Source organism: Xiphophorus maculatus, chromosome 21 (assembly GCF_002775205.1).
Source record: "Xiphophorus maculatus strain JP 163 A chromosome 21, X_maculatus-5.0-male, whole genome shotgun sequence".
Taxonomy (NCBI): Eukaryota; Metazoa; Chordata; class Actinopteri; order Cyprinodontiformes; family Poeciliidae; genus Xiphophorus; species Xiphophorus maculatus.
In genome coordinates this window covers 24,033,191-24,049,318 of record NC_036463.1, presented here as the reverse complement: position 1 = coordinate 24,049,318, position 16,128 = coordinate 24,033,191, and the positions used below count along the sequence as shown (strand labels likewise).

The 16,128-nt window shown below is 38.1% G+C and overlaps 2 protein-coding genes across 3 annotated transcripts; both read right to left on the bottom strand.

Annotated features, from left to right (window-relative positions):
* Positions 1 to 3,366: 3,366 nt before the first annotated feature.
* On the bottom strand, positions 3,367 to 6,747 carry LOC111606220 (acetylcholine receptor subunit delta-like). Its single transcript, XM_023326295.1, has 5 exons — positions 6,596 to 6,747; positions 5,539 to 5,653; positions 4,398 to 4,608; positions 4,187 to 4,305; positions 3,367 to 3,869 (listed from the first exon to the last, which is right to left on the bottom strand). Exons 1-5 carry the CDS (start codon positions 6,730 to 6,732, stop codon positions 3,684 to 3,686), a joined length of 768 nt encoding a protein of 255 aa, XP_023182063.1. The 5' UTR covers positions 6,733 to 6,747; the 3' UTR covers positions 3,367 to 3,683.
* A 319-nt stretch (positions 6,748 to 7,066) lies between these two features.
* On the bottom strand, positions 7,067 to 14,200 carry LOC111606219. Of its 2 annotated transcripts, XM_023326293.1 has the most exons (7): positions 13,766 to 14,200; positions 11,523 to 13,687; positions 11,241 to 11,409; positions 10,769 to 11,122; positions 9,239 to 9,306; positions 8,614 to 8,652; positions 7,067 to 7,634 (listed from the first exon to the last, which is right to left on the bottom strand). In XM_023326293.1, the coding sequence occupies exons 2-7, from the start codon at positions 11,721 to 11,723 to the stop codon at positions 7,596 to 7,598; spliced, it is 870 nt and encodes a 289-aa protein (XP_023182061.1). In that variant the 5' UTR covers positions 11,724 to 13,687; positions 13,766 to 14,200; the 3' UTR covers positions 7,067 to 7,595. The 2 variants fall into 2 exon arrangements, with proteins under 2 accessions (XP_023182061.1, XP_023182062.1); XM_023326294.1 differs by lacking the exons at positions 11,523 to 13,687; positions 13,766 to 14,200 and having other exon boundaries at positions 7,070 to 7,634; positions 11,241 to 11,410.
* Between the last annotated feature and the right edge of the window lie 1,928 nt (positions 14,201 to 16,128).

Below are 16,128 nucleotides of genomic sequence, written 5' to 3'. Positions count from 1 at the left end.
AAAATGATCCATAAACGTCTCCTTACACAAACAGAGCGCCGCTGTGTGGCTTTGAACTGATCATCACCTGCTGTCTGAACGTGGCCATAAATCAGTTTGTTACCTGATCTGACTGCGGACCTCGCTTGGCCTTCTCATCCAACATCAGTGTCTGACCTCAAGAATGGTTAACTATTCCCATAAGTATCCTCCTAATCCCAGTTTTCCCAGAGGAGTTAGAGTGATGGGAAGAGTTTTAATGATACTGAAGGTTTGTTCTGACTGTTTGTGTTTCAGGAGGTCACAGCAGAGTCACAGTAATCGTCTTCTGTGTGCTGACAATCATCATATTAGCTGCGCTGCTCATAGCCTCCCTGATGGTCTATAAGAAGGTGAGAAACATTCACAAATTCAGCTGCTGGTTGGAGTCGCTGCTTCCTGTTCTGACCCACATGTGTCTGATCCAGAAACAACCAGAATCTCGAGAACCTGGAGAACGTCCAGAATCTCAAGAACCTGGAGAACGTCCAGAATCTGGAGAACATCCAGAATGTCCAGAACCTGGAGAACGTCCAGGTTCTGGAGAGCATCCAGAACCTGGAGAACGTCCAGGTTCTGGAGAGCGTCCAGAACCTGGAGAATGTCCAGAACCTGGAGAACGTCCAGGTTCTGGAGAGCGTCCAGAACCTGGAGAACGTCCAGGTTCTGGAGAACGTCCAGAACCTCCAGACTGAGTTAGAGACGCTGCGACCCGCCTGCAGGTGGGGTGAGGTCAGAGTTCAACCTTCTGGTCTGTTTTAGTCTCACAGTTTCACCAAAAATCTGAAGCTTGCAGCCAATTTGTGGAAAATTTAAAACCCTTAACGAATATTTGATCACACAGAAACGTGTCGGGATATTTCTGCTGCTCTAACCTGAAACATCTTGTTGTGTTTTACTCTGAAAGGCTCACGCCGCAGTTTAAAAGCAAAGTGTCTCCATCTGCAGACTGAACATCACGACCTCCACCAAGAAGAAGCTTCTCTGCAGAACAGCTTCGTTAAACTGAACTAAACCGCCTTAAACAAGAGAGCTGCAACTAAAAAATGAGCAACACAAGAAAACGTTTCCCTGACCCAAAGGTCACCAGGATTTTTATTAAAGCTCATAATTTTGACTAAATTACAATAAGATCCACAAAGTATTTCAGTTATGTAGAAAAGACAAGAACATCCCACTTACAGGATCATCAGTCTGGATTCTGGACCAAATACTAAACCTTCAAATTAACCCTTTCATGCATGGTGGTCACTACAGTGGACAGCTTTCTAAAAGCCATTTTCTTGTGCTTCCCGTGGATTTTTATGTTATAAATGCACACAGACCACTGAAGTGGACACTAATGCATCATAAAATATACCATCAACTACTGGCCATCAGCTGCAAATGCAAGAAATTATTTTTGTTAAATACAATATGGCCGACAGACAAAAAAGCATGAGAACCGACCCGGTCCCTCCTTCTACTGTAGACGACTCTTGCAAGGAAAAAAAATATTGTGACATCAGATAACCCATAAAGAACCATACTACTGATGTATTTTTCAAATAACAACTTTGTATTTGGACAAAATTACAATTGATCACAAAAATAAAAAAATATAAAAAGAGGATTAGTGCCACTGTAAAAAAAAATGTATTTTTTTTTGTCCAGTGGCTCTAATCTTCTTTATTATTATTTTTTCATAATTAAAAGTGACTTTAGATTTAAAACTTCTGAGTTTTTTGGCAGAAACTTTTTTCTTCTATCTACAGTGACCTTAGATAAAGGTCACTTTGTGTTTCTCCAGCTTTTCTAAAGGTTTTCTTAGGCTCAGACTTAGACTTGTACTGTATTGATCCTTTGGGAAGACTCCCTCAGGAAATTGAATTGCACTAACTCAATGTTACCATGAAACTAAACCTTTGTGGTGTTAAACTATGATGTCACGTAGGAACATTATTAACGATAACGTTTGTATATGAACATTTGTTCAGCCTTAATCTGTTGCATCATCTTTTTCTAGATGTGAACAGAAATATGTTCCATGTTCTTCATGAGCTTTTGTAGTTTTACAAAATATATTTTTACTCATTTTGTTTGTTGACGTTTCCTGAGAATAACATCAGCTGCTCAAATGTTGCCAAACCAGAAGTTGTCTGTCCGTTTTAAAGGATTGTATGGCTGTTTGATACATTTCACATTTTGTATGACTTTTTAACATCAAGCTAATATGCCTGTAGATGGAAATGTTCATTAATACTCGTTAAAATGGGACAATAGAGAAGGTCTTTGGTATTTTTTCTTTCTTTTTTTTAGTTCCTTTAGAACAAAATGGCTTCTTTTTTTATAATCATTAAACTTCCAAACATCTGGATAAAACAGAATATTGTTTTCATATGTGGAATTAAATACAGCCAGAAAAGTCCGGAATAATTAATCTGATATGACATGGCGTCCACGGCAGATGGCGCTGTTTCCTCCTGATTTATAGTCTTTTCTTTGTAGTAAATAAGAAGCTGAACTCATACATGCATATATCACTACAGTTATTCTGCTTTAAGATGTGGAATTAGACGCTTTAGCCCTTTAACTAACTAACTAACTAACTAACTAACTAACTAACTAATTTAGGCCTGAAACTGTTAGACCTTCAATTCTCATGTTATGTGAAAATGTTTTCTTTTCTCAGCCTTAATATAAAAAAAAACCTTAAAAACTTATAATTCTAACTTTTCAATCAGAACAATAAAATAAAAATCCATTAAAAATGTTTCAATCTGTTTTTATTGATCTACAAAATTATATTACAGGCTCCAATTAACTTTATTATGCATTTAAAAGCAAAAATATCCAGTAGTTTTATTTTTCTGTGGAAGTATTCTGATTATTATTAATAACCAATCAAAGCAATTGAATAAAAATCAGTTTAGAAAATTAAAAACAAGAAAATAAACAATGGCTTCATGTTTTTATTTGGTTTTATTGCTCTTTACAAAATAAAGGATAAATTAGAATATTAGACACTTAAAGCAACAAACATGCAGTAATTTTATTCCCCTGTGGTTTTATTGTGAATGATTATTATTAATAACCATCTGATTCCCTGAACCGTCACATTAATGAATCTGTGTTGAAAGAAATTGAAGAACATCTGAAGTCATATTAAGTATTTTTGGTGATAATTACATTTTTGTTTGTCATTTAATTTTTCATGTCATTTTTAAAGCAAACAGAGAAAATCAGCATCACGTTTTTTGATCAGTTGCCATTTTTTGAAGACTTTTGAAGTTTTTGTTTTTTTATTGAAAACATAAAATAAAGTTCATTTATTAAAGCTGGCAAAATGAAAATTCAGAAAAAATCTTACAATTTTATTAGAAGCCATTTTTTGGCAGCCAAAAAAATAATTCTCAATTTTCTAAAGTATTTTTGTAATAAATAATAAAATGACATTTATATTGTTATGTTTGGTGAATGCAGAAGTAAATGATGGCATTCATTAAAAAATAAAACTTGTCTCGCTGTGCAATACTTCTAGGTAATTTAAATCAAACTGATGTTTTGGAGACACAAAGTAAAGAAAACCAGAACCAAAATATTCACTTCAACCTCAGAAAACTCAGACGATTCAAACATGAAGTGGATAAATGAGTAGAACCGGAACCGGGCTGCCGGTTCCGGTTCTACTCCAGCAGGCGCAGGTTGTCCTCGCTGTAGTCGTGCGGGTCTCCCTGGAAGGGCAGGCGGGGGGGGTGGTTACAGATCCCCATGAGGAAGATGATGACGGTGCCGAAGGTCATCACCGGGGTGATGAGGAAGAGGCAGAGCCGGTCCACCGTTCGGGCGATGCCGCTCCAGTTGTCCTTCTCCTGCGAACACAGAACATCTGGATCTAGACTCTACTGCTGCGGCGGGCATAGATCTATGATCCTAGATCACCTCAGCTCCTGCAGCAGCAGCAGGAGAAAGAAACATAATTAAACTGAAATTAAAAGAAATTAAACTTCTGCTAACAGCTAAACTCATTTTTAGTATTTTTCATAACTTTGAAATTTTTATTTTAATCATTTTTCCAGATAAATGCTAAAACTCTAGTTTACTCAGCTGTTTGGTAACTTCCAGTTGAATAAAGATGTTGGAGTTTTGCTGATTTGGTTTCTGTCTCCTGGTGTTCGTCTCCTCTCACCTCGTTGTAGTCGTTCTTGTCTCTCATGTGTTGGACGATGTAGTTCGCTCCGTCCACCGCCGGCTTCATCTCCCCGTACAGCTGATCCATCGCTCCGTCGCTTTCCACCGGCTTCAACACTGAACACACACAGCCTGTCAGTGCCCCTGCTGACCCACCTCCCGGTTCTGCCTGGTTCTGTTCGGTTCTGTCTGGTTCTGTCTGGACGTACCTGAGGCCGGCGTGGGCCGTTTGGACAGTCCGTGTCTCTCTGACTGCCTCTCAAACATCAGCTCGCTGCGGGACTTGATGCTGTAATATTCCTCGGCTGCAGCGATGTATCCCACCGAGCTGGATCGCCGTGGCAACGCTCCGTCCCACGCCGGCTCGTCGTCCGCTGGCTGGGCCATGTGGAGGATCCGGGGCAACCGCTCCAGGAAAAACTGGGCAAAAAGTTGATTAATATTCATTTAATGTTAGAATCCAAATGAAGAGACTTTAAAATCCTGCAGTTAGTTTCTAATCACTGGACTTAAAGAACCAGAACCAAACATGGAGACGCATTCAGCTTCTATGCACCATAAATCTGGAACAAACTCCAGTCCAGTTTGTTCATCCTAAACTTTTAGGATTATTGTAGCACAAAAATAATCATATATATCTTTAAAATATGTAATGAAGCTTAAATAAATGTGCAGGTTGTCATGGTTATGCAGGTCAAACAAGCTGTACACTGCAAAAACACAAAATAATTTTTAGTGAAAATAACTTCGTCTAAAAGTAACTTTTCAGCAAGATATAGAGGTTTGTTTTAAGTCAATAATTCTTTAATAATAATGAAATCCACTAGCAGGTTATTTCACTTATGCATCACAAACCTGGAAGAAACTGAAAATCAGCCGAAACACTGATCTCCTTTAAATCAAGGCTGAAAAACTGGTTGAGTTACTTTAGAACCGTAATAAATGAAACATTTATCAACATTTATTGATGATTTTGATGACAACAATCATCAAAATGTAATGTTTGTTTCTGACTCTGATGTTTTTATGACGTTTTATTTTTGTGTTTTTACCAATTAAAGCTGAAACACAAATAAACTGATAGACAACAAGACATTTTATACGTTAAATAATCAACCAGCAGAACTAGGAGTTTAGTTTTTTCATTAAATCAAATGAACTTTATTGATTTAGTTTTTGGTTTCCTGACTTCTTGTCCTCCATTTATTCTCCGACTACTTTTCTCTGGTGAACTTCTCTATTCTGTCCTTTCTTTTTCTCTTTCCTGCATTCAGTTCCAGTTTGTCCGTCAGTGTGTGTGAAATGAGAACCATCAAATCTATTAAATGTTGTGATTTTTCCGCTCTTCACCTTCTTGGTCCATTCAGACATGACGTGTGTGCTGGGCGTCCTGAAGTGCAGGTTGAGAACGACGACACAGTTCAACACGACGATGGTAACGAGAACCATGATGAACATCAAATATCTGAGGAAAAACATCAAAACTGAGAAAAGTAAAGGCTGAAACACAGAAGAACATCAGTAAACGTATAAAAGCTGCTCCATCAAACGTTCAGCCTTACCAAGTATTTCTGTCTCGTTTCTACTGCAAATATCAGAACAGCTGAAATAAAACAAAACTGACTTACAGTTGACTTTTCAGCAACATATACAAGTTTGTTTAAGTAAATATTTCCTTAATATTGATAAAAAAAAAAACAAAAGTTATAGTTCCACTGCTAAATTATTTCACTTATAAGATGGAAAATGTTTTGTTATCCATCAACAAGGCAGTTCAAAGAGCTTTACTTCATAAAAACATTTTAAAAATCCATAAAAACATCATTCAGTCACTAATTAAGAAAGAAATGTTACATATTGATGTAATGTTTGATCAAAACCATCAACACTCATTAAATATGTTGGTTAATGTTTCATTTTTTACGGTTCTAAAGTAACTCAACCAGTTTTTCAGCCTTGATTTAAAGGAGATCAGTGTTTCGGCTGATTTTCAGTTTCTTCCAGGTTTCTGATGCAGAAGTGAAATAACCTGCTAGTGAATTTCATTATTATTAAAGACTTAATTATTACTAATGACTTAAAACAAACCTCTACATCTTGCTGAAAAGTTACTTTTAAGTTAGTTTCAGTCATTTTTTGCAGTAAAATCTAAACCAAAAATACTTGGTAAAATTTTGTGTTTTTGCAGTGAAATGCAAATTTATTTCTAGGTCCAATTTAATCTTTGTTACAACTTTTATTAAAATGATTTTAAACAAAAACACTTTCAGCTCATCCTGAAAGCTTAGGAAGTCCTGGACTGAAAGTAAGTTAAAAATATGTTTTTTAAAAATTATTTAAGGACAATCAGGAACTCTAAAGTGTTTGTTCTTGTAGGTATTGAAAAATAAAATGACTTTTTTCCTACTTGACTATGAGGGGGACGGACATGGACGTCTCCGGCAGCCGCTGGGAAATCAGCAGCAGGAAGACAGACTGAGCCAGCAGGACGGAGATGGACAGCGTCATCTTCTCCCCACCTGAAGAAAAATCACAAAACTTCATCCTCACCTAAACACCAAAACACTAAACTTCAGATCTGCAGCTCTGAGTTTAACCAGATGGAACCAAAACCGTTTACAAGTTTGACAAGTCCTAACACTTTATCACGAAGGGGTTTAAATGAAGACTAGCATAATCCTGTTAACATATGAAGGAGACGTCATGAATGTTTACAGCTGTTTTCATGGACGGCATTCGGTAAATAATGACATTTTAATGCAAAGTTGTGTTGAAAGTTGCCTTAAAATCCACTAAGTGTCAACTATAATAATATTTTAATGCAAAGTTGCATTAAAAGTGAATTTAAAACTCATTAAAAGTGTCAACTTTGCTTTATTTGGTAAATAATGACATTTAATTTCAAAGTTGTATTAAAACTTGCATTAAAGGTGCATCAAAAGTGTCAATTATAATATTTTCATGCAAAATGAATTAAAAGTTAAATTAAAATCCATTAAAACTATCGACTTTGCTTTATATGGTAAATAATCTTATTTTAATGCAATGTTAAGTGAAAACTTCCATTTAAAGGATTTAAGACATTAGGTCAACTATTACAAGCCAAAATGTACAAACAATCCTGTTCAAAATTTGAAGCCTCAATACAGGCAAAATAACTTGTTCATGCAGTGACTCAACCAGCATCACTCAGTCTTTTACAGAACATGACAAAGACGTGTCAATAAACAGCCCAAAATAAGCCGAAAACAATATTACACAGAAAACCTTTTAATATAGTCAAACTACAGTTATAGAAAAATGGAAATTACAACTTTGTAACACAAAAAAAGAAAGAGCAACATCATGGAAGGACTTGTTTGCTGTCTGAAGGAAGAAGCTCTTGGGGGACAGCAACATGTGTGAATTCACTTGCAGGTTCCCAGGTGTCGTCCCAGATTTTCCCGCTAGAAAAGATCAACAACAATAAAATCAAGTGGTGGATTTTTTTGTGCAGTAAAGTTGACAATTTTGTCTTTCTAAAAGAGAGGTTGTGTAGCCAAAGACTTTTCCCTGCCTAAATCCCCCCCAATTAACAGCTAGTACGTACATCTTGTTGTGTCCCAAAGATACAATATTATCTTGAATTATCATTAAGTATCCAATGACAAACTGACTGCACAGTCATTTTTTACCATTACACAAACAAGAAAAATCTCTCATAGTGCTTTAGTTTTTTAGAAAAGTCTAAAAAAAAAACACACAAAGAAAGTGACCGTTTCAGATTTAATTTCCAGCTTGTATGAATTATAAAAGGCACAGTATTAAATAATTTATAGGACCATAGTGCCTTTTCATAATATAATAAAGTAAGTCTGTTACCTTCAGTTATTATAAAAAATGAAGGCAACATGTTTGATAGGTATTCTATCAAAAATGACTTAAAAGAAATGTCACTTTGCCATTTGCACACTTTAAATTATGGATCCCAGGAAGAATAGCCATGTTTAAGGCAATGGCTATTGGAGATACAAATAAACCCCTTTGAAAATGGGTCATTGTTTCTTTAAGAAGCGCCTGCTCTTCTGACACTCTGCCTTCAGGATGTCATCACAACATCACTCCTCCAAGCAGTTTACAGCCATTCTTAGTAGAGTTGGACTGAGAAGATCCCTCACATGAGCTCAGCAGAGGGGCTGTTCCACCAGGTGTTTGCTAATTGTTGTTGCCACTAGCTTTGAGGGGTTGCATGTGGGATGTATACTTTGTAGGGCACTATCTCAGCTAGAGACTGAAAAGCCAAGGAAAAGCTTTTGTGGCAAAAGGCCACAGAAAGCTTGATGACATTATAACATGATATACAGCTCCAAAAGTTGATTTTCCATTATACTTCCCCCTGAAATAGCAAAATAATATTTCTAATAAGTGCAAAGAAACACTTCTCACCAAGCAGAGCAACCAATGAATTTTTACTTCCTCTTTGCCCTAGACACCACATAAAACAAGAGAAATGCATTAATTAAAGCAATCATCACACAACATATCCATAAATTGTTTCTAAAATACTTAAGTGTGGAAGCGGTTTTTACATGTTATTGAAGGATGATAAGTGGTCATGGGTTTTCTTTAGAAAGACGAAAGAACTCCCAAATCAGCATTTCTTTTATGATAAAAGGCCTAATTTCGTTATTTGGAGTTCTATCTCTATGCTTCTATGTTTCTGTGCAAATACTGACTTTTTTGTGTGAATTTGTTTTGCTCTGCAATACCAGAGATGTTGTGACTTATGTGGTATAAGTACTACTGATTCCTATTGTAATGCCCTTCTTTGTCCTTAGAAAACAATAGACAAATAGAAAGAAAGAAAAGGAGTCTGGAATGTCAGTAAATGTAACCACAAGGTTTATAAGTAAACAACTGTGCTCATTTTTGCATACCACAGTCCCACTTATCACCCCTCCCCCCATCTATTCATCTCCACACAGGCAATGTCTCTCAGTGTATCTTGGCATGTTTGACTGGGGTGGAGATAAACTTTGAGAGGGTACATTAGTAACACTTCAAGTCTTACCGCAATAGTCCTATGCCCAGTGATTGAGTCAAACAGGAACACCTTTTGTCTGCTACATTTCCGGCAACCTTAATGAGAAGAAAAGAAAAACAAAATTATAAAAACAAAATAAGAATTAAAGTCAGAGTGTACACTGAAAAATGAAAACTAGTATGGTGACTCATTTTATAAACCTTCTAAACTTTACTCTTCTTTACATGGATTTACACATTTTCTCAAATTAGGTCAGAGGTTGATATTATATTATTAGTAGTTAAATATTTTTAATATTTAACTACTTTAGAGTGGCCACAGAAATGGAAAAACTAATACTTAAAGTGTAACTAAATCCAAAACGAGTTTTTGTTGCTTATAAACTGTCTATCAAGGTTTTCTGTGTCTGTGAGAATTTTGTTTTAGTGCTTGACTCCTTAAGTCGGTAGTTGGGTTTTCCTAATAGTTACAGTGAAAGTCATTAACACAAAAATATGAAATAATACTATAACCATGTCACTCAGGACTCATACTGGTATATGACTGTCTCACTCAGCCCCACTGCCCCACACGGTGGTTGTGGTTGAGTTGTGAGTGAGTATGGAGTATTGAGCGTTGTGGTGAGTATTGATGATAGCATCATTCTGCTTTACAAATGTGTGATTTATTTGTAATATTGACTAAATTGGAATGGGTCTGCTCTGCTATGATTACTGCCACAGGTATTCTGCAGGACAGACAACCGTTATACTGCAAGTCTTTCTAGAAGCGAGGGGGAATCAAAGCAATCTATGCTGCTTGCTCAGGCCAGACAGGCTACAGCAAGGCCGCAGAGCAATGTTGACTTAAGAGTCTCAAACACACAAAAAAGAGTGGCTACACATATCACTAGCTGTTTTGACAAAATGTCTGTAGAAGAGTATGAAAAAAATGTACGAAGATAGCAACAAAGTGGATAAGCTTTGCCTCTATCTTTGTTAATCTCCAGTCGTGTCTTTTCCCTCTGCTCACTTGTGTCAAATTTCAAAAGGCTTGGGTTATGCTTTCAGGGCAGTTAGTTAAACTTAAAACAAATACTGTGTACTTGTCCAAAGGTTCACAAACAAGGCCAAGACAAGCATCATTGTTGTTTCAGAATTTGAGGTTAGTATAACAAAAATGTACGTTAAATGCACAGTGGCACAGTTGGTAGAGCTATTGCCTTGCAGCAAGAAGGTTCTGGGTTCAATTCCTGGCCCGGGGTCTTTCTGCACGGAGTTTGCATGTTCTCCCTGTGCAAGGTGGGCTCTCTCTGGATTCTCCGGCTTCCTCCCACAGTCCAAAAACATGGCTGTCAGGTTTTTTGGTCTTTCTAAATTCTCTCTAGGTGTGAGTGTCTGTGTGTATGGCTGTGTGTCCTGTCTGTCTCTGTGTTGCCCTGTGACAGACTGGCAACCTGTCCAGGGTGACCCCCGCCTCTTGCTGGAAATAGGCACCAGCAGCCCTACCGACCCCTAGTGTAAGAAAATGGATGGATATAAAAGAAATAGTCACAGGACTAAGGAAAACAAAACTTACCCTTTCTCTTCTTATTTTCAAATAGGCCACCCTGACTTAACGAGATGGCATGGGCAGCAGGCGATTCATATGAATGTTGATTTGGCTGGTCTATGGGAGAGACAGATGGCAGAGTAGGAGGAGAGGCAGGTGGAGAGGTGCTTCTGGCTCTTTTCTTCTTCTGGAAAGCCGGAGAAGAAGGAACAATAGGAGGAGAAACAGGAACCAGATCAAGCACAATCACAGGCTCTTCCTCAGCTATGGTCTCTGTTGGTTCATAGACCAGGTTCTCAGCTTTTTCATCAGCCCACTGCTCTTTGGGTGAAAAAACCTGCTGTTCCGTGGAGGTGTCGGGCTGCACTGGTACAGACGTGGCTAGGAAAGACGTAATTTTACAGAAAACAGAAATAAATATCCATAGACACATATCTTGCTCGCTTTCTGTGGACTTGATATAATGCGCTACAGAAGTACACACACATACATGCATTACCTTCAGGGAGGAGAAATTCATAAGCCCTTTGCATCTTCTCAAGAAAATTATTTGTAGTAGCAGTGGGCTCCAAAAGAGTAATTGCATCTGCTACCCACTTGCTTGAAGACTTATCTTCCTTAGCAAAAAATAAAATAGGCTTATAGCCTAAAGCATGAAGTTTGCGAACCTGCAATTGATAACATGTTACAAGTTACTAAAACGCACCATCCTATTAGAGCAGATGTTTTTCATCATTTTGCTCATTAACAGAACTTTTTCAGTCTAAAATTTTCTACTTACTGCAATTTCCGCAGAATCCATTATGCGGGAAACATTTCTGTTTTTTAAAACTGTTTCCCTCCACTGATCATTGAATGTCTGAAACTTTTCTTTTATTTTTGGTGTAAAGACTCTGGTGGCAGGCGACACAACTTTTTCTGTTTGCCTGATTGGGCGTTTGACACTGTGCGCATGGCATGGCCTGAATTTGGGGCGTGTCATACTTAAAAAACACTGACAAAGAGCAAAACAGAATGCAAAGACTTATGATGGACAAACAAACAAACAGAACTGTTGACAAATTACGTGAAGAACAATAGACAAATTAAGAACACAAAGATATGACAAACGTGGCTCTTAAAAGTGCCTTTTGTGGGTGCTATGAATGAGCAGAAATGTATGTCAGATGAATATCTCAAAGAAGAACCTGTTGACATAAAAACAAAATAAATGTTCAGATTTCGGAAGTTATTTATTTCAACGTAGACAGGTGGAGAGAACTTTGGCTGTAATGACCCAAGTTCGTTTTTAATTCAAATGCATGACCTAGCTGCAATCAGTGTATTCAGAAAACCTGTAGGATCATCACAGCCTAGGGTTGTTATAGCAACCCTCAAATTATACAACAAACAATTCTGTGACTCTATCATGGCTAATTAAATGTATTAAGTGCAGGTTCAGCTGAACTCTCTGGGCTCCAAGAGGCTAATGTAGCTAGCTAATGTAGCTAGCGGCAACAAAAATTTAAAAAATACATGTTACAAACGTGTCCAAATGTCTTCAACCATTCGCGGCACAGTCCTACTACCATTAAGTCCTACAACTGCAATCACATTCTGTAGTATTTTCTTTTGTTTTATAATACAAAACCATTTCTGACAGATTCAGGTTTGTACTCACCGGGGTCCAATGTCGCATGCGATGACGTCAGCTTCTTCTTAGATTTATGGACGGGTGGGATCTGTCCTTATTTTTATTTTAATCAAACGTTTACAGAACCGTCTGGCATGTAATCACAAAAGGAAATGCACCCTCACTCTTCTTAAACATTTTTATTAAAATTCTTTTTTTATTATTAATGGACTGCAAACGACTTCGGAGGTGCATGCCGCTATTATCTGTAACCTCATAAACTCCAAATAACATACGTATTCCTTTCTTTTTTATTATTGTGTAAAAATTAGAATATTATGTCATTTACAATCATGAAGTTACGATTAAATCAGTGAAACTGGTGTAATTCGTGTCTGCTGTTAAAAAATAAACAGAAATGTAGATAAAATAGCGGCTTCAGAGAACCGGAGGATATTTTAAAACTAAAGTAAAATTAACTAAATTGTTAAAAACCTACAAATACATCTGCTATGCACGAATTGTGTGCCTTTTACAAAAATAGAACAGACTCGTCATCTTATTTGTTCCTAGATCGTCGGTTTTGGACGCTTAGGGAGCCGTACAGCATTCAATGAGAGAACCCTCCTCGTCACATATTGACGCGAACGGGGTACCCGACGCGTCAATATGTGACGTTGAGGGAACCTGCCCAAGCGTCAATATATGACGAGTCGGGAGTGAGAACGTGTTGGCATTTCAAGAGCTAAAATCTGTATTCTTAGTACGACTATGAAATGAAATGACCACAACCAGAAACCTCAATATATTTCACTTGGATAACACAATCTCAGGCGCAGCGCGATTTGAACCGTTAGGAGCCTCCGACACGCCCGACAAATAGGCCGGCAACGGAAAACAACTGCTAGAGTGATTTTGACGGGTGTGACGTGTCTGACGTGTCCTCAACGCGCTTCCACGTAGACTTTGAATGTAAACCAGTCGCCTGAAACGCTAGGTGTAGAGCAAAATGTCAAGCATCTACTTTTAGAGCGCAAATTCTGGAGGAAAATACAAAAACTAACCCAATTTTGGTCATAAATTCTGAGAAACTGCAGAGGCGATCAAATGTTATGCATAAATCACCATTTTACAGAGAATAATAGTCATTAAAAAGTTTTAAAAACAGATGATTCATCTGTCATGATAGATAACTATGTTCAGACCCACATGCAGAACACAATACAGGAGAGGTATATACGGTAACAATTGGTTTATTATAACACGACAAGCGAAGGTAGTGGAAGCTCTGGTCTGGTCCAGGGAGGAAACGGGTTCACGGAGCGATCGGCTCTCTAAAGAGGCAGAGCAGAATGGTGAGTTCAGGGTTGTCGGAAACGGGAAGGTCATAGAACAAAGTAAAAGGAGCTTACTTGTGGTTCGAGGGTACGAGGTCTAGGAGAGTTTACTGAAAGGTTCCTAGTCTTAGTCTCTTAAGGGGTCCAGGTGGTCCGGTGCTTGACGGCTGGTGTCCAGGAGGGAAACAGAGGACTGCGTCGGAGGGCGGACAGGTAGGCTCGGGCTAACTTGTAGTCAGACGGAGGAGGTCAGTCTGGGAACTCGGGCAACCAGTGGGTAAGACCCACGGCGTCACGAGGGGAATCTCGACCAGAGAAACAGACAGGATCTGTAAAGGCTTCTCCGGGCTTCACCAGGAAAAAACCTGAAGGCAAAAACAACAGGGAAAGTTACTAAAGGCTTCAGAACAACGAGGAAAGATCAGAGGCAAGCTCTAGGTGAAGTTTGACACGAGAAACTAATAAACAGTACACACACTGTACCTCTGAGCCTCCTAGAGTCTAGGAGGCTCAGAGGGTACCGTTACTGGCTAACACTCGGGCGCTGAAGGACTGGCAGAAGCCTCCTTTAGTACACGCCGCTGATGAGTTGATCAGGTTCAGGTGTGCTTGATGACTGTCTACACACACACTCCAGTCAGGTGAGTAGGGCGCCATCTGTCGTAAAAGGTGAGTGTATGCACAGACAAACCCACAAAGCAAGACAAAAAGGAAAAAAATGTATTTTTATTTGGAAAATATATAAATATGTGGTCTGAATTGTAAAAAGAACAAAGAATAAACATCAGAATGTCAAAATAAGAAAACTAACTTACAAGTAAGTTTTCAGCAAGAAACAGGAGCTTGTTTTAAGTTAATAATTCCTTAATATTGACAAAAAGTATCAGGTTATTTCACTTATTACATGGAAAATATCTTGTTATAAGTGGAATAATCTGCCAGAGGAGCAAGTCTATATATTTTATTAGTATTAACAAATAATCTACTTGTTGAAAAGTTACTTGTAAGTTAGTTTTGTCTTAATTCAAGTGTACTGAAATATTTGCACTAGAAGCTAGACCAAAAATACTTGGTAATATTTTGTGTTTTTGCTTTCATTACATGAGTAAAGTACGCAATACTCTGTGCAATGAATAACATATTCTATTTTTTGTATGCATACAACAGAGGCCTGCTGTAGAATGTCCTATTTTTTTATAACCAGTTTTCTTCCTAGAACTTTTATTCTGGAAGTAAAATTCCTGATTTTGCACGTTGCAAAGCGATTACACGATGATTTGTCAAGTTTAAGCAGCTTCAAAAGCTCTCTGTCACAAGGTCTCTGCGAACACATCCTCTGGTCATGTTTGGGATAATGATAATACAGTTTCAATGAAGGAGGCGTCTCTTACCAACATCCCTGCAGCCTTCTGCAGATTATTCACAAGAGTCCCTGTGACTTCTCAAGAAGCAACATCAATGCAGTGCTTACGTGATAAATTCCCTCACCTCCCAAAAAAAGATGAAAAACTTTGAAAGACAACTGTGAGTTATTCACTTGAGTTTCAGAATATGACGGGTGAAGTTTGAAATCACAGCAACACAAAAAATTCTCTTTTTACATCAGTAGTATTGCTACAGTTTCAGGTGAGCAGAACTGGTCCGGGGAATGCAAACACACAGCAGAGGTAACTCTGCAGCCGAACCTGCTGCACAACAACATCAGGCTGAGAAGATTTATGGATGGATTAGTGATGTATGCATGTATTTCAGTGGATACTAAGAGAAAAAGATACAAAAATGGCTTTATTTTAATCAGAAATAATAAAAAAGAAGAGTTCTGACTAGTTTATAGGAAATAATTATTAGATTTTTGTTGAGGTTCTGACTAAAGGAAACATTTCTGTTTATTGATTTTAACTGATTCGAAACAGAAAATATTACTTATTGTTCTTGTGCAGCTTCTAGTGCAAATATTTTAATATTACAAGTAACTTTTTAGCAACATTGAAGAGCTTATTTTAGCTCAATAAATCCTTAATATTAATGAAAAAGTACTGATTACACTGGCAGATTATTTCACTGATAATAAGGGAAAATGTCAGGTTATAAGTGAAATTAAAGCTGCAAGCAGCCTCGGGCGGCCCTCGCAGCTCAGCGCCGCTTCGGCCTATTGGCCACCGCGGGGTTCCAGCCACCGCAGAAGCTCTTGCACGGTTTCCAGAGCCGCAACCCGCTCGCCACCGCAGAAGCTCTGCCGCAGTTTCCAGCACCGCCGCCTGCCAGGCGCCGTTGAAGCTGTTGCGCCTTTCCCCCACCTGTCCACCAGGCGATACGCATTAATGCGTTCGGCAGCATTCCCTGACGACTGTCAAAAATTCTGGTGCAGATCGGTCGATGCATCGAGGAGATACAGCCGATGTATTAACTTAGGGGGCGCAGTGGAGTCAAATTACATC

Excerpts from the sequence above, each read along its gene's own strand:
- LOC111606219 (XM_023326293.1), bottom strand. The coding sequence starts at position 11,723 with ATGACACGCCCCAAATTCAGGCCATGCCATGCGCACAGTGTCAAACGC. Across the intron at positions 11,123-11,240 it reads TGAATTTCTCCTCCCTGAAG|CCACGTCTGTACCAGTGCAG; the intron begins GTAATGCATGTA and ends CGTCTTTCCTAG. Across the intron at positions 8,653-9,238 it reads CTGGGCATAGGACTATTGCG|GGCAAAGAGGAAGTAAAAAT; the intron begins GTAAGACTTGAA and ends TGTGGTGTCTAG.
- LOC111606220 (XM_023326295.1), bottom strand. The coding sequence starts at position 6,732 with ATGAAGTTTTGTGATTTTTCTTCAGGTGGGGAGAAGATGACGCTGTCC. Across the intron at positions 4,609-5,538 it reads TGTCTGAATGGACCAAGAAG|TTTTTCCTGGAGCGGTTGCC; the intron begins GTGAAGAGCGGA and ends CTTTTTGCCCAG. Across the intron at positions 3,870-4,186 it reads ACAAGAACGACTACAACGAG|GAGAAGGACAACTGGAGCGG; the intron begins GTGAGAGGAGAC and ends CTGTGTTCGCAG.